Raw genomic sequence first — 22,999 nt, 5'->3', positions numbered from 1 at the left:
TTGCGGTACGCGGGCCTCTCACTGCTGTGGCCTCTGCTGTTGCAGAGCACAGGCTCCGGAAGCGCAGGCCCAGCGGCCATGGCTCATGGGCCCAGCCGCTCCGTGGCATGTGGGATCTTCCCGGACCAGGGCACGAACCTGCGTCCCCTGCATCGGCAGGCGGACTCTCAACCACTGCACCACCAGGGAAGCCCACTCCATACTTGTTAGGTTGACTCATTTTATTTATATCATTTCAATAAATGGAAAAGTAGTAACTCTAGCATTAAACTGAAGGCAACCTTATAAATTAATGCACCATCATTAAAATGAAAATACTCAACCCTGTGTCCCCTGAAGATATCTTACACACCATGAGGATTACCTCATCTGGGGAGGTAGTGATGGATTAGGTAGGCGCTCTGTCTATGGAGTTAGATGGAACAGGGCTTGTCCCAGGTCTACTACTAACCATGCCATGTGACCTTGAATAAGATCCTTATCTTTGCTGAACCTCAGTTTTCACATCTTTAATATGGGTGTAGTAATAGCACCTTCTTTGCCTAAATGAATGGATATACCTAAAGCCTTTTATGCAGTGCCTAACGTGTATTGTAGCAAGCCTTCATGAAAAGTCAGATATTCTAAATGAAACAGAGACTCCAAATGTGAAATTGGAAGAGGCCTCCACATTGAGGTGAAAAGTGACCTTTTGTGTTGTGAAGGATTTTTCTGAAACTGAGATTTTTCTGGGGTTTCTGTCCAGTCTATCAACTCACTTGCTTTGATCCTTCTTCAGGTCTTTGGATTCTTGAACTTTATTCTCTGGGCTGGAAACATCTGGTTTGTTTTCAAGGAGACCGGCTGGCATTCCTCGAGCCAGAGATACCTTTCAGACCCAGTGGAGAGACACTCCAGTAGCTATAACCAAGGCGGGTACAACCAAGACAGCTATGGATCAAGCAGTGGGTACAACCAGCAGGCGAGTTTGGGGCCATCCTCGGATGAGTTTGGCCAACAGCCCGGGGGCCCTGCTTCTTTTACCAATCAGATTTAACAGGGTAGTGTTGGCATTCTTCCAAAGACAGCCTCACCACCTTCCATGTCAGTGGCAGGAGAAGTTTTTAAGAGTTTCAATCATTTATTAATTCAGGGAGTGTTGAATGTAAATAAGAGATCTGTAGTCCTCATTAAAGCAGCACGGCCTGGGTCGTGATGAATGGTACTTAGAGATGAGATGACATGAGGAGATACATGATTCATCAAGGTGGCTGATTGGAGAGTACCTTGTTATATACACAGATACTTTTATGGTCGTTTTGTATGCGTGTTGAGATAGTAGAAGCATTTTGTCTTAAAGTCTCTGGTATGTAATATGCATAACGTAAATTAAACAGCATTGAGTTTTCTTACGATTTCTGACGCGAAAGGCATTTTACTGATTTCTCTAATACTGTTTGGTGCATCACAACGTGCATGTATTATTATTCTTTAGTTGCAGACCCTGTAGAATTGTGAGTCTCTAAGTATTGCTTTCAGACAATTACTCTGTATTTTTTTTTTATTTGATGAATCAGTGCTCATATGATTTAGTGCATGAATAAGCATTTTCTCACAAAATGAACATTTGAACTGTATTTATGAAAATTTTCCAGTTTGTACCACGTATTTGTTAAATGGACGTTTAAAGAAATATATTCACTACTTTGTATACTTGCAAATTTGTCTCTCTGGCTTTATCCAATTCTGAATGCATTGTAACTAAGATTTGGGGTTTTTGTTTTTCCCTGATTAGTAGATATTCAGTGTTGTAGATGGAAATTGCCCAATATTTATGCTGTTTAGTTAGCTAAATATTTACATTCTTGTAACTTTCTATGGTGTTTTGTGGCTTTTATTCTATGGACCATGAACAATGGGCCCAATAACTATGAGTGTGGATGGAGTTTTGTTTCCTTAGAATAATGGAGATGTAGGTATCAGACACCATAGTCAAGATAGTGTGCTAACATGTTGATTTATGAAGGATAGTCTGTGGAAACTACACTATTAGCTAAACTTTTAAATCCTGTTTATTTGTAAAGCTAATATGTCCTAGATCCAATTATTAAAAATTCTCAAGTCTCAGCTCAACTTACAAAGTCTGATTTGAATGTTACCCATAAATTAAAAATGACTTCCTTTCTGTCATTAAATATTAAATATTTCTCATTAACTATTCCCCAGAATGTATTCATTATCAAGAAAATGTTAATCTTCGCCTGTTTGTTTTAACTCAATTGAAATGCCAGGGCCCAACAGTGAGAGCAAGCTGAGCATCCGTATTTCCAGATAAAAGTCATTATCGATGTATAAACTCATTGTGTGATCTGTGATGTTGGAAATATCTTAGCCCAAAACGGCTGTGTGTCTTAGATGATATGTATAAACCATTTCTGGATCCTGTTGGATAAATCTGTATTGTGATATCTCTTTGACCTTAATAAAGTTATTGCATACAGTGCTGGCTGGATAATGGAGAATTACAGCAATAGAACCTGGTGAGTTTGAACAATGAGAGAACAAAGGATAAGTGCACAGTCTTCCCAGTCTCTCACCCTGACCTTGCTTTATGAGCCCAGGGCTGTTCATTCGTTGATTCCGTCATTCCAGGACCTCCTGTATACCCACTGCTCTGCCAGGCACTGGGGATACAATAGCGAAAGCAGAAACACACCCCACCTCAGGAAGCTTACATTCTATTGAGGAGACAGACAGTAAAATAATCATACCCCAGTTACACTGTGTGCAACAAAGACACAGGATTCTATGAGAATGCTTATCAGGGGAACTCGAGCTGCTTAGGGGAAAGTCAAGGAGCTTGAATCTGCCTCAAGACAGCGCAGAATTTCACAAGGACATGGTGGAAGGGAGAGTATCCCAGGCAGAGAGCAGGCTTGCAGAGCTCTCAGATGGCAGGAGACAGGATGGGTATGTAGCACATAATGTGTGACAGGGGCTTTGAGAGAGGTGTCGCTGCTTATTGGAGCCGGCGGGGGTGGCGGGGGTGGTGTCCCGCTTGGGCACCACGGTCAAGAATTCTGTCTTTATCCTAAAGAAGCTAAGGGAAAGCACTGAAGGATTTAAGCAGAGGAGGGACGTGATGAGATCAGCATTTTGACAAGATCTTGGTGGGTGCGGGATAGAGTGGAGGACATCCTGGCCTTTGACCTAACACCCATTAGGCAGTGGGCTGGGAGTGGGAGAAGGAGAACAGGCATGAGTTCTCCCCACATCCACCTCTGATTTCTCGGGATAGCGGCTGGATTGGACTGCTTTCTTCAGCACTGTCCAGGGCACAGAGTGGCCTCTGATTTTTTTTTTTTTTTTTTTTTTTTTTTTTTTTGCGGTACGCGGGCCTCTCACTGTTGTGGCCTCTCCCGTTGCGGAGCACAGGCTCCAGACGCGCAGGCTCAGCGGCCATGGCTCACGGGCCCAGCCGCTCCGCGGCATGTGGGATCCTCCCGGACCGGGGCACGAACCCGCGTCTCCTGCATCGGCAGGCGGACTCTCAACCACTGCGCCACCAGGGAAGCCCTGGCCTCTGATTCTTATGCTGTCATGAATTCTCCAAAGTGGAGAAATCCTCAGAATCAGCAGTTCTTTTTACTAACCTTAACAGTCCCATAATACATCGGGGCTCTGTCATGGAAAGCACTATCCACCCTGGTCCAGATAGAGACATGCTTTCAGAGTCCACTGCAGATTTGCAGTAAAATGCTGCTGTAGTCCAACGGGGATTTCCTTAAGCTGGTTTTATTCCTTCTGGTTCCAAGAAAAGAACAGTAGATCTAGCCTTTTGAAAAGGAGAGTAATCAGTGTGGTAGGAGACCTTGGGTCTATGTTTCCAGTAGACCTCATTTGGCATCGAAGCCTCTCTGCTCACTAGCTGTATTTCAGGATGTGACTTCACCTCCTGAGCCTTCGTTTCCTCGGAGGAGGTAAAGCATCCAAATAAAAAGAGTGGGCTCTGAGATCCCGCCGCCTGGGTTAGAATCCCTGTGCTGCCATGTACTTGCCTGTCCTTTGTCTTCCTCCGCGCCTTCTCCAAAGCCCAGGGACTTCTCTGGAGCCACAACCTGAAGGCAGGTGCACCCTGGAACGCAGGGGAGTTTACACCCTAGGGACCACCTTCAATCACTGGGGATTGTGGGCAGGTCAGTAAATGCCTTTGCAAGATGCTAAACTCATTCATTCAGTTCTCCTGTCTCTACAATGAAGATAAGCTCTGCCTCATAGGGTTGGTATCAGGATGAAAAAGGTAAGCGGTGTAAAGACATCATAGCAGCCTCTGGCATACAGTGGGCACATTCTCAGTCCGGGTTCCAGGTAATTCTATGATGCAGGACTGACAAGGGGGGAGAGTGAGACAGGAAAGGAGGAAAATCGATTCATCCGTTAAAAGAGCACGTTAGTTGTTGCTGGTAAGACCAATAGGAGCTCAGTTCCGTCAGGATCTCTGACTAGTGTTCAGAGTGGCTCCAGCAATTTTCAAGCAAGGGACAAGAGTGGGAATATTTATCTCCCAACCTCCATCCCCTCAACTGGTTGAGAGTTGTCCAAAGGGTTGATAACTTTCCCACATTTCCAGGTTGCACTTGCCTATAGACTGAGCAGGCTCTTGTGACCTTGAGTCCTAACAACTATTAGGCAGCATGCTGGCTGTGGGAGGAGGGGAACTGACATGAGTGCTATCACCGCCCTCCCCTTCCCCATTTACCCCATTCCCGGGGACAGTAGCCTTGAGGAAGGATGAGGCGGGAGCCACAGAAGGTGCAGGTCACTGTCAACGTGAGCAGGAACTACCCCTCACAACTGCGGCTGAAGTTAGAGACTGGCCAAGAGAAAACAGCACAGAGCATCAAAATCACCTACTACAGTGATCAGTGATGGATGAATGTTACTATTATTGCTTAGAATGTAAGGTGGGAACGCAGAGAATCTTGCTTCATAGGGTAATGACAAGAACCGACCTGGTGGTGTGCGGGAAAGGTTGATGAACTGTACAGCACTCTACAAATATTAGTTGTCTATTGAATGTCTACTCCACACTTACGTAAGCCTGAGATTTTATAAGTCAAAGACTTCTAATCATAGTGAGGTGAGCAAAATACAGCTCCTGGCATCTTGGAGCTCACACTCAAGATTGAAAGGCTCAAATAATGGACAAGTAATGCCAGGAAAAATACTAGAACTTGTCCCTTTCCTAAGTGATTTTTTTTCCCATTAACTCCCAGTCTACCCAGCATATAAATAAGACTTTAATTTCAATATGCCATGTGATTTTTATCTGGCTGTCCGAAGATAAGAATTTTTAATAACTATCAAGTAACAACTAACATTTATTGAGCACGTACAGTGTGCCAGCCACTGAGCTAAGCATTTCGCATTTAACCACGACAGCACTATGAGATAGATGCTAGCAGTACTCCCACGTATCAGGTTAGAAAACCAAAGGTCAGGGAAGTTAGATAACAACAAAATCCTTGTGAGTACCTTCACTAATAAAAATCATTCTTAATTGCTACTATCTACTGAGCATCTAGTCTACACAGAGAACAATGCCACACGCTTTATCTCCACTTTCCTATATAATGCAAGATCACGTACTATTTTTATACCAGTTGAGCAGATGAGAAAACTGAGATTCATAAAGATCAAGTAACCTCTTAGCTCAAGATGACTGAGGTGGAAGTGGGAAGACGCCAAATTCAAATCCAGGTCTCCGCGTCCAAAACAACTTGCTCTAAACCTTGTTAAACCACAACAGTGCAACCCCCCCACTGTTCTCCTACATTTTAAGCCAGATGTGCTTTGTCCAACTGGGGTACATTCAACAATAACCCAGACCATCAAGTGCTTCATTGGACCTTCCATAGGGATGCTGAGTCCCTCATAGATATAAGGATAGCTTTTGTCAGAATCATTTGCCAACGTGAATAAAATCAAACTCAATTCACTAAGTTCATTAAGTCATTAAGAGTGTGAGAGGTCCAGCTGAATGAAGAATTATTTCTTAACCTGCCTGACTTGGAGTCTGAGGCTTTGCTGGGTTTTCGGGCTCAGCTAAATGCTCCTCAGAGCCTGTTGCCAGCAAGTGCTTCCAAGAACCGCCCTGGCTCCTCCAGTCCTCTCTGGGCCTCCATGAATAATGGACATTGGACATTAAAAGGCCAAGATGAGAACAGAAGAAGGCTTCCTGGAACTCCTGCGTTCCCATCAGGTAGCCAATGTTCATCGCATTCCCTGCTAAGGTGCTGGAGTAGATTAAAAGGCATTGTTTACACATGCAATCCTTGAGGTACTAAACATTCCTTCAGCCCAGCTCACGGCTGGAGAAACAGCTGGGTGAATACAATGCTTGCCTCAACGTACTTACAGCCCAGTGGGAGAGATTACATACAGACCTGGAATTACATTATGTATTCATTTGTTTACTTGTGCCTTAGATCTCTCCCGCTCCCATATAAACTCCACGAAGGGCTGGGGCTTTATTTACTAGACTGGACACACCTGTGTCCTCAACACCTGGAACAGTACCTAGACTATACTAGGTACTCAGTAAATATTTGTTGAACAAATATAATGTGATGCATTAGAATAGGCAAACTTAGAGGTGATATAACAGATCGACTCGCCAGAGAGGAAGAAGAATCTTAATGCTCTTTTGAAGTTGCCAGCATGTTTACAGATAGCTCACAGCGGGGCCCGCAACTCTTGGCCCTCGTGACTCACCGATTCACATTCCCCTGTTTGCAAACTACACCACCCCCAGATCGCAAGCCAGGAATGACCTGAAGCCCATTTAAGGACTATCCATGGCATCGTTCCTCTCCCTCTGTACCACTCACCCCCCAATAAGCAGCAAGTAAGCAAATTGCAGATATTGATAAGCCATGGAGGAGACGAAAAAGAGGGATGGAATAAAGAATTCCTGGAGGGGTGAGATGTTTATATGGAAGCTACAGGCAATCACAAAAGGACCATCAAAGCACAAGGGTCATCTCTCCATGGTACAGGCACTCTTAAAAATTAAATACATTTTGAATGTGTTCCAGTACATAGAGCCCTAAACTCAAAGTTACACAAAACAAATCTTACCTTTACCACACGAGACACTCTGTTTTCCACTAAATTCCATGCCATCCCACTCCATGGTACTTCGTTTGTTTTTTAATGCTGTTCTTCGCTCACTTGACTCACGTGCACTAAAGGGTCCCTAATGGTTCAGCCAGGTCATTAGGGGCCCTGAGTCTCCATGACACACACAGTTCTGACACCAGATCAGAGGTGTGGTTTAGTGCAAAAGAGCAAAGCTTAGAACCTAGAAGAAGATGTTTATCCTGGTATTAAGCAGTTCTCTTTGCCACGACTCCTTTTCTTCCCCCAAATATACTGTTGCATCCAGCAGAGGCTTCAGTTGTTGGGAAACAAAGAATAAGTGGGGAGGTTGCTTTGTTGTCATGAGGGGATTTCTGGGGTCCAGGAGAGACGAAGGCAGGGCTAGGTACATTGTAACAAGGGGTTAAAAACTCACTAAAAATCATTTCTTTTTTCCCAATTTGGAGTTGTGTGGGGAACAGAGAATCCTGAAAGCCTCTTGTGTGGGAAAGGGAAGGAGAGGCTGTCAACTGAACCACTGAAGTTGGGCAAACAAACCCTCCCCCGAGATGTAAAAAGTAGCAGCCCTCCTCCAACCAAGGGCTTCCCAGGACCTCAGAGGTCTCATTAGCGCTCCGGAAGCACCGCCAGCCCAGGACGAAGGTGGGGCTCAGCAGGCGCTCCCTTGGGGGGCCTCTCCCTCCTTCACTACGTGGTTACTTCTTTTGGCAACTCAGAGACCTTTATTTTCTCATTTTTTTTTTTTTGTGGAAAGTAATATAATCAGAGGTCCTCCCCTTCTGAGCCTCCCAGACTGCACCCCCAGAAGCAACCATTGTTCTCAATTTCTTATGGATCCTTCCAGAGATGGTCCATGAAGATGTAAGTACACATAGAATCCATTAATTCTCAACGGGGGCAGTATTGCCCCCAAAGGGGTGAACATTTTTTCCATGAGGGCAGAAATATCTTACTGTTTATGTATAAAGTGCAGATAATACAGTACATAAACAGATCTAATATCTGTGATATTAAATTTTCACTTGGAGGGGCATTAGGAAAAAATATCTTAAAAGGTTCCTTACACAAGATGTTATGAAAAATAGGTTAAGAAATGCTGGTATAATTCCCCTTTCTTGTGTACATGAGAGGCAGTATGCTGCCCTGGTGTGTCCTGTTCTAGAAGAGAGCCTGTCTTGGTCTTGGGTTTCAAATTGTGGTTTGAATCCTGACTCCAACACATATTAGTTGTGGGAAGCTGACCAAGTTTCTTAATGTGCCCTGCTTTGGTTTTCTCATCTGTAAAATAGGGGTAATAGTAGTCGTAACTACCTACCTCATAGGGTAACTGTGAATATGAATGAGTTAATGCATGTAAAGCACATAGAATAGTGTCTGGCACATGGTCGTTACTCTGTAGATGCTTGCCAAATCAGGATTTTTCCACTTAATAGTATATCTTGGAGGTTGCTCTATATTCCTTTTAATGGCTGCATAATATTCCCTTGTGTGGACATACCATGATTTATCCAGACCAGGAGTGAGCAGATGATAGCCCACAGCCAAATGCAGTCAACCCCCTGTTTTGGTAAGTCACGTTTTATGGGAACACAGCCATGGCCATTCGTTTGTACATTGTCTATGGCTGCTTTCACATTATGACAGAGACCTTGTGACCCACAAAGCCTAAAACGTTTACTGTCTGGCCCTTTACCGAAAAAGTGTGCCGAGCCCTGGTTTATTCTCTACCAAATCAAATCTCTACTATTAGATCAATCTTCTGCAACATCCAGTATCACAGCAACTGATATTTTTGAACACATATCTTTGAGCACATTTGCAAGAATATCTAAAAGATAAATTTATGGGAGTGGGTTTCTTGGGCCAAAAGATATGTATATTCTTAATCTTCATAGATATTTCCAATTCCTTCCCTATAATTGATGTAACCTCCCTAGAGGTTACATCATTTATACTCCCAGCAGCAATGTACAGGCATTTTTTTTTTTTTTTTTACAGATAATGATAACTACAAGAGGTAAATTTTTTTTAACATCTTTATTGGAGTATAATTGCTTTACAATGGTGTGTTAGTTTCTACTTTATAACAAAGTGAATCAGTTATACATATACATATGTTCCCATATCTCTTCCCTCTTGCGTCTCCCTCCCTCCCACCCTCCCTATCCCACCCCTCCAGGCGGTCACAAAGCACCGAGCTGATCTCCCTGTGCTATGCGGCTGCTTCCCACTAGCTATCTACCTTACGTTTGGTAGTGTATATATGTCCATGCCTCTCTCTCGCATTGTCACAGCTTACCCTTCCCCCTCCCCATACCCTCAAGTCCATTCTCTAGTAGGTCTGTGTCTTTATTCCGGTCTTACCCCTAGGTTCTTCATGACAGTTTTCTTAAATTCCATATATATGTGTTAGCAAATGGTATTTGTCTTTCTCTTTCTGACTTACTTCACTCTGTATGACAGACTCTAGGTCTATCCACCTCATTACAAATAGCTCAATTTCGTTTCTTTTTATGGCTGAGTAATATTCCATTGTATATATGTGTCACATCTTCTTTATCCATTCATCCAATGATGGACACTTAGGTTGTTTCCATCTCTGGGCTATCGTAAATAGAGCTGCAATGAACATTTTCGTACATGACTCTTTTTGAATTATGGTTTTCTCAGGGTACATGCGCAGTAGTGGGATTGCTGGGTCATATGGTAGTTCTATTTGTAGATTTTTAAGGAACCTCCATACTGTTCTCCACAGTGGCTGTATCAATTTACATTCCCACCAACAGTGCAAGAGGGTTCCCTTTTCTCCACACTCTCTCCAGCATTTATTGTTTCTAGATTTTTTGATGATGGCCATTCTGACTGGTGTGAGATGATATCTCATTGTAGTTTTCATTTGCATTTCTCTAATGATTAATGATGTTGAGCATTCTTTCATGTGTTTGTTGGCAGTCTGTATATCTTCTTTGGAGAAATGTCTATTTAGGTCTTCTGCCCATTTTTGAATTGCGTTTTTTTTGTTGTTGTTGTTATTGAGCTGCATGAGCTGCTTATAAATTTTGGAGATTAATCCTTTGTCAGTTGCTTCATTTGCAAATATGTTCTCCCATTCTGAGGGTTGTCTTTTGGTCTTGTTTATGGTTTCCTTTGCTGTGCAAAAGCTTTTAAGTTTCATTAGGTCCCATTTGTTTATTTTTGTTTTTATTTCCATTTCTCTGGGAGGTGGGTCAGAAAGGATCTTGCTGTGATTTATGTCATAGAGTGTTCTGCCTATGTTTTCCTCTAAGAGTTTGACAGTGTCTGGCCTTACATTTAGGTCTTTAATCCATTTTGAGCTTATTTTTGTGTATGGTGTTAGGGAGTGATCTAATCTCATACTTTTACATGTACCTGTCCAGTTATCCCAGCACCATTTACTGAAGAGGCTGTCCTTTCTCCACTGTACATTCCTGCCTCCTTTATCAAAGATAAGGTGACCATATGTGCATGGGTTTATCTCTGGGCTTTCTATCCTGTTCCATTGATCTATCTTTCTGTTTTTGTGCCAGTACCATACTGTCCTGATTACGGTAGCTTTGTAGTATAGTCTGAAGTCAGGGAGCCTGATTCCTCCAGCTCCGTTTTTCGTTCTCAAGATTACTTTGGCTATTCAGGGTCTTTTGTGTTTCCATACAAATTGTGAAATTTTTTGTTCTAGTTCTGTGAAAAATACCAGTGGTAGTTTGATAGGGATTGCATTGAATCTGTAGATTGCTTTGGGTAGTAGAGTCATTTTCACAATGTTGATGCTTCCAATCCAAGAACATCGTATATCTCTCCATCTATTTGTATCCTCTTTAATTTCTTTCATCAGTGTCTTATAGTTTTCTGCATACAGGTCTTTTGTCTCCTTAGGTAGGTTTATTCCTAGATATTTTATTCTTTTTGTTGCAATGGTAAATGGGAGTGTTTTCTTGATTTCACTTTCAGATTTTTCATCATTAGTGTATAGGAATGCCAGAGATTTCTGTGCATTAATTTTGTATCCTGCTACTTTACCAAATTCATTGATTAGCTCTAGTAGTTTTCTGGTAGCATTTTTAGGATTCTCTATGTATAGTATCATGTCATCTGCAAACAGTGACAGCTTTACTTCTTCTTTTCTGATTTGGATTCCTTTTACTTGCTTTTCTTCTCTGATTGCTGTGGCTAAAACTTCCAAAACTATGTTGAATAAGAGTGGTGAGAGTGGGCAACCTTGTCTTGTTCCTGATCTTAATGGAAATGCTTTCAGTTTTTCACCATTGAGAACGATGTTGGCTGTGGGTTTGTCATATATGGCCTTTACTATGTTGAGGAAAGTTCCCTCTATGCCTACTTTCTGCAGGGTTTTTATCATAAATGGGTGTTGAATTTTGCCGAAAGCTTTTTCTGCATCTATTGAGATGATCATATGGTTTTTCTCCTTCAATTTGTTAATATGGTTCATCACATTGATTGTTTTGCATATATTGAAGAATCCTTGCATTCCTGGAATAAACCCCACTTGATCATGGTGTATGATCCTTTTAATGTGCTGTTGGATTCTGTTTGCTAGTATTTTGTTCAGGATTTTTGCATCTATGTTCATCAGTGATATTGGCCTGTAGTTTTTTTTCTTTGTGACATCCTTGTCTGGTTTTGGTATGAAGGCGATGGTGGCCTCGTAGAATGAGTTTGGGAGTGTTCTTCCCTCTGCTATATTTTGGAAGAGTTTGAGAAGGATAGGTGTTAGCTCTTCTCTAAATGTTTGATAGAATTCGCTTGTGAAGCCATCTGGTCCTGGGCTTTTGTTTGTTGGAAGATTTTTAATCACAGTTTCAATTTCAGTGCTTGTGATTGGTCTGTTCATATTTTCTATTTCTTCCTGATTCAGTCTTGGTAGGTTGTGCCTTTCTAAGAATTTGTCCATTTCTTCCAGGTTGTCCATTTTATTGGCATAGAGTTGCTTGTAGTAATCTCTCATGATCTTTTGTATTTCTGCAGTGTCAGTTGTTACTTCTCCTTTTTCATTTCTAATTCTATTGATTTGAGTCTTCTTCCTTTTTTTCTTGATGAGTCTGGCTAATGGTTTATCAATTTTGTTTATCTTCTCAAAGAACCAGCTTTTAGTTTTATTGATCTTTGCTATCGTTTCTTTCATTTCTTTTTCATTTATTTCTGATCTGATTTTTATGATTTCTTTCCTTCTGCTAACTTTGGGGTTTTTTGTTCTTCTTTCTCTAATTGCTTTAGGTGCAAGGTTAGGTTGTTTATTCGAGATGTTTCCTGTTTCTTAAGGTAGGATTGTATTGCTATAAACTTCCCTCTTAGAACTGCTTTTGCTGCATCCCATAGATTTTGGGTCGTCATGTCTCCATTGTCATTTGTTTCTAGGTATTTTTTAATTTCCTCTTTGATTTCTTCAGTGATCACTTCGTTATTAAGTAGTGTATTGTTTAGCCTCCATGTGTTTGTATTTTTTACAGATCTTTTCCTGTAATTGATATCTAGTCTCATAGCGTTGTGGTCGGAAAAGATACTTGATACGATTTCAATTTTCTTAAATTTACCAAGGCTTGACTTGTGACCCAAGATATGATCTATCCTGGAGAATGTTCCATGAGCACTTGAGAAAAAAGTGTATTCTGTTGTTTTGGATGCAATGTCCTATAAATATCAATTAAGTCCATCTTGTTTAATGTATCATTTAAAGCTGTGTTTCCTTATTTATTTTCATTTTGGATGATCGGTCCATTGGTGAAAGTGGGGTGTTAAAGTCTCCTACTATGAATGTGTTACTGTCGATTTCCCCTTTTATGGCTGTTAGTATTTGCCTTATGTATTGAGGTGCTCCTATGTTGGGTGCATAAATATTTACAATTGTTATATCTTCCTCTTGGATCGATCCCTTGATCATTATGTAGTGTCCTTCTTTGTCTCTTCTAATAGTCTTTATTTTAAAGTCTATTTTGTCTGATATGAGAATTGCTACTCCAGCTTTCTTTTGGTTTCCATTTGCATGAAATATCTTTTTCCATCCCCTTACTTTCAGTCTGTATGTGTCTCTAGGTCTGAAGTGGGTCTCTTGTAGACAGCAAATATATGGGTCTTGTTTTTGTATCCATTCAGACAATCTGTGTCTTTTGGTGGGAGCATTTACTCCATTTACATTTAAGGTAATTTTCGATATGTATGTTCCTATTCCCATTTTCTTAATTGTTTTGGGTTCATTGTTGTAGGTCTTTTCCTTCTCTTGTGTTTCTTGCCTAGAGAAGTTCCTTTAGCAGTTGTTGTAAAACTGGTTTGGTGGTGCTGAACTCTCTCAGCTTTTGCTTGTCTCTAAAGGTTTTAATTTCTCCATCAAATATGAATGAGATCCTTGCTGGGTAGAGTAATCTTGGTTGCAGGTTTTTCTCCTTCATCACTTTAAATATGTCCTGCCAGTCCCTTCTGGCTTGCAGAGTTTCTGCTGAAAGATCAGCTGTTAACCTTATGGGGATTCCCTTGTGTGTTATTTGTTGTTTTTCCCTTGCTGCTTTTAATATGTTTTCTTTGTATTTAATTTTTGACAGTTTGATTAATATGTGTCTCGGCATATTTCTCCTTGAATTTATCCTGTATGGGACTCTCTGTGCTTCCTGGACTTGGTTAACTATTTCCTTTCCCATATTAGGGAAGTTTTCAACTATAATCTCTTCAAATATTTTCTCAGTCCCTTTCTTTTCCTCTTCTTCTTCTGGAAGCCCTATAATTTGAATGTTGGTGCGTTTAATGTTGTCCCAGAGGTCTCTGAGACTGTCCTCAGTTCTTTTCATTCTTTTTTCTTTATTCTGCTCTGCAGTAGTTATTTCCTCTATTTTATCTTCCAGGTCACTTATCCCTTCTTCTGTCTCAGTTATTCTGCTATTGATCCCATCTAGAGTTTTGTGGTTTTTTTGTTTTTTTGTTTTTTTTGTTTTTTGCGGTACACGGGCCTCTTACTGCCGTGGTCTCTCACATTGCGGAGCACAGGCTCCGGACGTGCAGGCCCAGCGGCCATGGCTCATGGGTCCAGCCACTCCGCGGCATGTGGGACCCTCCCAGACCAGGGCACAAACCCGTCTCCCCTGCATCGGCAGGCGGACTCTCAACCACTGCGCCACCAGGGAAGCCCTAGAGTATTTTTGATTTCATTAATTGTGTTGTTCATCGTTGTTTGTTTCACCTTTAGTTCTTCTAGGTCCTTGTTAAATGTTTCTTGCATTTTGTCCATTGTATTTCCAAGATTTTGGATCATCTTTACTATCATTATTCTGAATTCTTTTTCAGGTAGACTGCCTATTTCCTCTTCATTCGTTAGGTCTGGTGGGTTTTTACCTTGCTCCTTCAACTGCTGTGTGTTTTTCTGTCTTCTCATTTTGCTTATCTTACTGTGTTTGGGGTCTCCTTTTTGCAGGCTGCAGGTTCGTAGTTCCCGTTGTTTTTGGTGTCTGTCCCCAGTGGCTAAGGTTGGTTCAGTGGGTTGTGTAGGCTTCCTGGTGGAGGGGACTAGTGCCTGTGTTCTGGTGGATGAGTCTGGATCTTGTCTTTCTGGTGGGCAGGTCCACGTCTGGTGGTGTGTTTTGGGGTGTCTGTGGACTTATTATGATTTTAGGCAGCCTCTCTGCTAATGTGTGGGGTTGTGTTCCTGTCTTGCTAGTTGTTTGGCATAGGGTGTCCAGCACTGTAGCTTGCTGGTCTTTGAGTGAAGCTGGGTGCTGGTGTTGAGACGGAGATCTCTGGGAGATTTTCGCCGTTTGATATTATGTGGAGCTGGGAGGTCTCTTGTGGACCAGTGTCCTGAATTTGGCTCTCCCACATCAGAGGCACAGCACTGACTCCTGACTGCAGCACCAAGAGCCTTTCATCCACACGGCTCAGAATAAAACACAGAAAAAGTAGAAAGAAAGAATTAGTAGAAGAAAGAAAGAAAGAAAGAAAGGAAGGAAGGAAGGAAGGAAGGAAGGAAGGAAGGAGGGAGGGAGGGAGGGAGGGAGGGAGGGAGGAAGGAGGGAAGGAAGGAAAAAAGAAAGAAAGAAGAAAAGTAAAATAAAATAAAGTAAGATAAAATATAATAAAGTTATTAAAATTAAAAAATAATTATTAAGAAAACAAAACAAACAAAAAAAACGGACGGATAGAACCCTAGAACAAATGGTGGAAGCAAAGCTATACAGACAAAATCTCACATAGAGGAATATACATACACACTTACAAAAACAGGAAGAGGGGAAAAAAACATAAATTTTGCTCTCAAAGTCCACCTCCTTAATTTGGGATGATTCGTTGTCTATTCAGGTATTCCACAGATGCAGGGTACATCAAGTTGATTGTGGAGCTTTAATCCGCTGCTCCTGAGGCTGCTGGGAGAGATTTCCCTTTCTCTTCTTTGTTCGCACAGCTCCTGGGGTTCAGCTTTGGATTTGGCCCCGCCACTGCGTGTAGGTCGCAGGACGGCGTCTGTTCTTCACTCAGACAGGACAGGGTTAAAGGAGCCGCTGATTCGGGGGCTCTGGCTCACTCAGGCCCGGGGGGAGGGAGGGGCACGGAGTGCGGGGGCGGGCCTGCGGCTGGCGTGACCTCTGCCGCCCTCTGCCGCCGTGACGTTGCACCAGCCTGAGGCGCGCCGTGCGTTCTTCCAGGGGAGTTTGTCCTTGGATCCCGGGACCCTGGCAGTGGCGGGCTGCACAGGCTCCCTGGAAGGGGGGTGGGGATAGTGACCTGTGCTCGCACACAGGCTTCTTGGTGGCGGCAGCAGCAGCCTTAGCGTCTCATGCCCGTCTCTGGGGTCCACGCTTTTAGCCGCGGCTCGCGCCCGTCTCTGGAGCTCCTTTAAGTAGCGCTCTTAATCCCCTCTCCTCGCGCACCAGGAAACAAAGAGGTAAGAAAAAGTCTCTCGCCTCTTCGGCAGGTCCAGACTTTTCCCCGGACTCCCTCCCGGCTAGCTGTGACGCACTAACCCCTTCAGGCTGTGTGCACGCCAACCCCAGTCCTCTCCCGGCGCTCCGCTCGGACCGAAACCCGAGCCTCAACTCCCTGCCCCGCCCGCCCCGGCGGGTGAGGAGACAAGCCTCTTGAGCTGGTGAGTGTTGGTCGGCCCTGATCCTCTGTGGGAATCTCTCTGCTTTACCCGCCGCACCCCTGTTGCTGTGCTCTCCTCCGCGGCGCCGGAGCTCCCCCTCTCCGCCACCCGCAGTCTCCGCCCGCGAAGGGGCTTGAGTGTGTGGAAACTTTTCCTCCTTTACAGCTCCCTTCCACTGGTGCAGGTCCCGTCCCTACCCTTTGGTCTCTGTTTTTTCATTTTTCTTTTGCCCTACCCAGGTACGTGGGGGGTTTCTTGCCTTTTGGGAGGTCTGAGGTCTTCTGCCAGCGTTCAGTAGGTGTTCTGTAGGAGTTGTTCCACATGTAGATGTATTTCTGGTGTATCTGTGGGGAGGAAGGTGATCTCCGCGTCTTACTCTTCCGCCATCTTCCCGGAAGCTCCCAGGCATCCCTTTTTGCCTCTCCCTAGCCAAATGAGGATGTTATCTCATTTTCAGTTTTTGTCAGTCTCATAGGTAAAAGAAAACTGTTATAACCTTGTTGTTTATATATTTATTTTGTGATGAGACTGAGTGTTTTTCTTAATGAATACCTTCCTTTAAGAGAAAACAACTCCAACAGTAGCTGGCAGATACTGTGGCCAAGAGTTTTATCTTTGCAACAATTCATGTGAGCTGGGTAGCATTATCCCTATTTTACAGATGAGGAAACTGAGGCACAAAGAAGTCAAGATCAGACACATGGGAGTACTGTAGTTAAAAAAAATTGACCTTGGAATCAGACTACCTGGGTTTCACCCACGTCTCCACCACAACTATTAGCTGTGTGACCTTGGGCAAGTAATTTAACCCCTCTCTGCTTCAGTTTCCTTTTTCTTCTTTAAGTAGTACTCACCTTATAGTGTGATGTCAGGAAATAAACTAGGACTTTTATGCTATTGGTTTTAAGTGGTGAAGCCACGATTCAAATCCAGATCTCTGTGATCTGGAATAGAAGCTCTTAAACACTTAAGCTATTTCTTTTAGTGACAGTGTATGATTACTAAACATTTTATATTCACTGAATTTATAGCTAGGCCTTTTCTCATGCTTAGAGGCCTTTAGGAAAAGCACCAACTCCATCCATTGCTGAAAAAATACAAACCTGAGCATGTCTCGACTTGCTTAGTCACAACTTTGGAAATTCTGGAACATGAAACCGTTCAGGGAAAGGACTGCCAAGGAAACATGAAAGCTATTAAATCGTTCAGGTGTTTCAGATCATTCCCATCTGAAATAGCACAGACAGTACAGAATTAGCTTTTAGAGAGACACAGATAAGAGAGATGTTTTGAATGTTTTTCATCTACACATAACTACGCAGCCTCAGTTCATTTTTTGAGTGGAGCTGACTCTCCTCACAAAACAGCCTCTCGGCCAATTAAACAATCAATCTATACATGTTTATTGAGTACCCGTATGCTAAGTACTATGTGCTTAATACCCAAAATACAGCAGTAAACAAAGTTGACACATTCTCCATCGACACAGGATTTAAAATCTAGTGCAGTGCTGTCCAATAACAATTTCTACAGTGATAAAGACATTCAACTTCTGTACTGTCCAATATGGTAACCTCTAGCCACATGTGGCTATTAATCACTTAAAATATGACGAAGGAACTGAATTTTTACTCTCAATTAACTTTATTGCGTTTAGATAGCCCTAAGGCCTTGACACAGTGCCTGGTACACAATTGGCACCCAACCTGTGTTGGTTAATGAACACCAAATGATGGATGACTCTGTAAATGGATGGATCGATGAATGGATGGACATATATATATAAAGCAAGAATCTCTTCTAACTCATGCAACTATAAAGAAATGATTCCAAAGTGTGTTCCTTCCAAAAGTAACACTTGTTCTAAATTAGATATTTGAAAAGAGGTGATCTCAGAGTGTACGAATAGATAGGAATTCTTGCTGATAAGTGGTGTCGGTGATAGTCAGGCGGAGGTAACTGAGGTATCAGCTCATTTTTATTTAGGTGTTATTTTTAGGTATACTCTGTGCTCTGTGAATCCTACAAAGGGCTTAGCAACTTAAAATTGCTAGTGGGATTTGCTCAAGCAGACATGCTGTGTAACAATTTATCACCATGACAGGCGCTAAGGGGTTCAAGGCAACTTGCTGATGCCCCACTTCCCAGGGTCAGAGCTCAGGAGGAAATATACTGTGTTAGGGAAATTAGAACCCTCCAAATAGATTCTTCAGTGTATTAATATCTCTGCTGGGCTCAACATTGGCCATTTCTGTTTACAACTTGCTTATCTTTATTTGTATCCGTCCAATTTCAAACATACCACTAGGAAGACATATTGCCAGCTGTTTCAAGTTTTAAAAGGACAGTTTGATCAACACCATCTATTTAAACCCCATATACACACTATGATGAGAAGGTGGTCCAAAATAGAGTAAAACAAAAGTGCTAAAGGAAAATAGATCTTGCGAGTATTCTGGGAATGCAAGTCTCTCCAGGTTAAATCACATTCCCTTCAGCACAGAAGCACCAGTGGAGATTTATATCATACTATATTTTACTTCTTCAGTGCAGATTAGTCTCAAACTCTAACACCAGCCTAGCAAAAAACTTCTGTTGGGTTTGAAAATTCATGTGCTGGAGACATAAACTGAGAAAAAGAAAGGCCTGAATGAAGGCTGAGCCCTGCAGTTCCCTGGGGCAGGTCAGGAGTAGATAAGTAAGCTATCATATATAGAACGGATCAGCAACAAGGTCCTACTGTATAACACAGGTAACTATATTCAGTATCCCATGATAAACCATAATGGAAAAGAATATGAAAAAAAAGAATGTATATATTTGTGTAACAATCGCTTTGCTGTACAGCAGAAATTAACACAACAATGTAAATCAACCATATTTCAATATAAAAAAAAATGAGTAAAGGAAACAGGGGAGGGGACGGCCAAGATCCCCACCCGGACAATAGCAAAGGCTCAAAACACTCCCAGTTATTGAGCTGAGCAGTGCCATGACTTCTCCCGCTCTCGAAACACAGAAAGTGGCTTATTAGAAATCAGGCAGCAGGCACACAGCCTCTGAAAGGTCCACAAGGGAGAGAGAGGGGAAAACATCACTCTATCATGTCTCCCCTGGATCCTTGGTTTTATAGTTCGGAATTTATGTCCTCATTTATTCTGTGTCTGGTCCCCTAAAGGACGTAAGACAATCGCGATTCTGTATGAGAACCATGCACGGGATTTTTTGAGGGAAAAAAAAAAAAATTCAGACTTTCTAACTAATTCAGATGAAGGTGGTTATAAGGGGAAAGAAAAAAACTGGAGAAATGAGGCACAGTAATAGCAAGGAAATTTTTACTCTATGCCTTTTATATGTTTGGTTTAAAGCCTGAACATGTGATATTTATTCAAAAAATAAATTAAAAGTTTGAATGTATATCATTAAACGCTCTCAGATGACTTTGAAAGCAAGTCTTTTCCCCGCCTAAGCTACCATCTCAGGAAAATACAAGTAAGCATTTCATCGTCAGGATGAACAATTCCTTCAGTCTTTCGAACGTCAAACCTCTTTAAGCATATTTTCTGGAGCTGAGCATTTTCGTCTGATTCCTTCTCCCTGTGGGCATTAAAATCCTAAATTAAGAACCCAAGGATTAACCAAAGAAATTAGAGACCCTCTTCGTGAGTGGGGGATTCCTGACAATCACAGAGCTTAAAATCTTTTTAATTATCTCTGTTAATTGACGGGATAAGAAGCATCGATTCTACATACATGTGTGTTGGCCGCATCACAGAAATTACCCGTCATGTTTTATTCATGCAGGGGCCGCAGGCTGCTCCAGTGACCAGTAGAAGCAGTTTTCTCTCTCAAGCAAGCGTCAGAAAGGTCTGCAAAATGACAGTCACCAGTGGAAAATGAAAGGCTCTCACTTCTTCTCCCATTACATGGTAAGATAATTAAAGCCCAGACCAATAAAACATTGAGCATTCTTATTCAGAAATCCAATTTTCACTACATCAGGGCAGGTAGTTAAATGCTTTAAGCCATCTGCTGGCAACTTCACCAGCTCGGCCCATAGCAAAGCCACGTTTTTGTTTTTGTTTTGTTTTTTTCATGTGGTTTTGCCAACAATGACCAACCAAAGAGAGGAGAAGAGTCTGACAAGGGAGCCCCTTGCATTGTTGACGAGCTTGGGGCCCCAGTGCCTGCTGGCTTGTGGATAACAAATCCAAAATAACTGTTTGATTAAAAACAGACGGACGAAAAAGATATCGCGTAAAATATGTAACGTGTGAGGGTCAAATTCTGCTACGTACTAACTGTATTTTCAGAAAGCCTGAATCTCTACCCTTCTGTGGGAGTGTGCTGGCCGTCACCATAGGGGTTTAATAGCAGGGTCCCATTATAAAGACAGGATCATCCCAATGCCGACCATTAGGGCATCACAACAGCACAGACATACAGAAATAGGTTAACGAAATGTAGATACCAAAGTTATTATAGAGGCTAAATAAATAAATAAGGACCCAGCTACACAGTATGTGGAGGCAACTGGGACACTGACCGGGATGCATGGAGTTCCATAAAGGCGGGTACCGTTATTGGCAAAGAAGCATCGTGAGTGAGGGTATATAAGCTGTAGGTATCAGGTCCGAAAACAGGCTCTTGGGCAAGTTACTTAAGCTCTCTGAGCTTGTTCGTTATTACACTGCAAGTATTTAAATAAGCTAATGTTTCTAAAGTTACCCAGGGACTTCCATTTCTGTGAAGATGGAGTAGACATATTTTCCCTAATCCTCCTACTAAGTACAGCTAAAAACCCTGGACATTATACGCAAAACAAACACAAGTGTAAAAGGTGGAGGAGAGAAGGCAGACTTAAGGGACTCCAGGATTCAAACCACAAGGCACTGGATTCTCTGGGGTTTCTTTTTGCAACATATATCCCAGGCCGCCCCACAGCATGTGGGATCCTCCCGGACCGGGGCACGAACCCACGTCCCCTGCATCGTCAGGCGGACTGTCAACCACTGCACCACCGGGGAAGCCCCAAACATTTTTTTAATGTTTTTTCCAGATGCTTTGACACTGTGTGTAAATAGTCTAAATGTTCCATGATATTGTGAAATTCAGGTATAGGGGAAAATGATATATTATCACCTCAACTGTCTGTAAATACTGCTATGCCTTTTTTTTTTTTTTGGCTGCGTTGGGTCTTCGTTGCTCCGCGCGGGCTTTCTCTAGTTGCGGCGAGCGGGGGCTACTCTTCGTTATGGTGCACGGGCTTCTCATTGCGGTGGCTTCTCTTGTTGCGGAGCACGGGCTCTAGGCATGCAGGCTTCAGTAGTTGTGACACGCAGGTTCAGTAGTTGTGGCTCACAGGCTCTAGAGCACGGGCTCAGTAGTTGTGGCGCACGGGCTTAGTTGCTCCGCGGCATGTGGGATCTTCCCGGACCAGGGCTCGAACCCGTGTCCCCTGCCTTGGCAGGCAGATTCTTAACCACTGCGCCACCAGGGAAGCCCTGCTACGCCTTTTTGATCCTAACTTTGATTCAGTCTTGAGGAGAAGGTTATGAATAAACCTGATTCCCAGTATTTTGCTTCCATCAGCACCATCGTCATCACCATCATCATCATGCTTCTCGCCCATTTGTTTACCCCACCCTCCTATTCCAGTCTCTGCCCCAAGAGGTTGATTTCTCAGACTCCACCTCCCAGGCCTCCTTCCTGCTGGTTCCCTGATTGGTTTGGTCAACGGGAGGCACAGGCTGGAGATCAGAGCCTGGGGTATCTCTTCCCCACTCCCTCCCTGATTTGCCTCATTTGTAGCCGTGGCTGTCTCCCTTCATCCACGACGTCTGTCAAGTGGCCCCTGCTCCAAGAATCCTGCCCTCTCTGGGCTCCATCATCTGATTTCCTCTCCTTGCTCCTTCAGGACATGAGTGATAAGTCTCCCATCGCTTCTAGTCTCTGGGTGCCTCGACATCCATGTTTATTTTCCTAACCGTGACCGCTGAGTGATCCCTTCATGGGTGTCTCTGATGCCATCCGAGTTAGAGTCTGTGTCCTGCCAGGATCCTGATGACACGTCATCTCTACTGTCACCTTCTCTGTGTCTATTATTGATTGCTCCCTGTGTATCAGACACTGTGCTTTCCATGAGAAACGTATTTCCATGAGGAAAGTATTATTTTATAAATGAGAAAGTAGACTTAGCCATTTTAAAGATTTTATCCCAGGTAACACAGATAGTAAATGGCAGAGTCAGAATTCAAACTACTCCAGAGCCTCTTTTTAACCACTGCCAACAGTTCTGCAATACAGTCCATGTCAGAATCATCTGGCGTGTTTCTTACAAATCCAGATTCTCAGAAACCTACTCAGAGCTCTCCGCTGAGGAAACCAGCTGTTGGTTTTAACGTGGGCAGTGAAGCTGGCTTAGTGTCATCACCTGCTCCGAGGGAGCTAATTGCATAGGTTAACTGACAACCGATGGGGCGGGCTGGCATTAAGACTCTGACCAGTACGGGCAACAGTAATTAGTGAGATCAATCAAACTCTCTCTCCCTCCCGTATTTAAATGAAAAATGCTAAGGAAATTAGTCGGGAGGTAGAGGGAGGACAGAAAAGAAAACCATAAAGAGAAGCAGGCCATTAATGAGCAAGTGGAGTGGCCATATGCTGGAGCAGTGACCAGTGATGCAGTAATGACAGCAGTGTCCCTGGAGCCAAGCGGAAGCCGGAACAATGACTGTTCCTGGCTTCTCTTGAGATCTA

The 22,999-nt window shown here is 42.9% G+C and overlaps 1 protein-coding gene across 2 annotated transcripts in view; it reads left to right on the top strand.

The window, feature by feature from the left end:
• SYNPR (synaptoporin) overlaps positions 1-2,479 on the top strand; it is a 291,929-nt gene extending 289,450 nt beyond the window's left edge. For both annotated transcript variants that reach the window (XM_030867625.2, XM_030867626.2), the window contains one exon: positions 779-2,479. In XM_030867625.2, the coding sequence (XP_030723485.1) occupies positions 779-1,036 (258 nt within the window). In that variant the 3' untranslated portion in view covers positions 1,037-2,479. The remainder of the gene's footprint in view (positions 1-778) is intronic.
• The last annotated feature ends 20,520 nt before the right edge of the window (positions 2,480-22,999 follow it).

The sequence above is a fragment of the Globicephala melas genome, chromosome 11 (genome assembly GCF_963455315.2).
Source record: "Globicephala melas chromosome 11, mGloMel1.2, whole genome shotgun sequence".
Lineage (NCBI taxonomy): Eukaryota > Metazoa > Chordata > Mammalia > Artiodactyla > Delphinidae > Globicephala > Globicephala melas.
The sequence above is the reverse complement of the archived record's forward strand: the minus strand, read 5'-3'. Positions and strand labels throughout refer to the sequence as shown.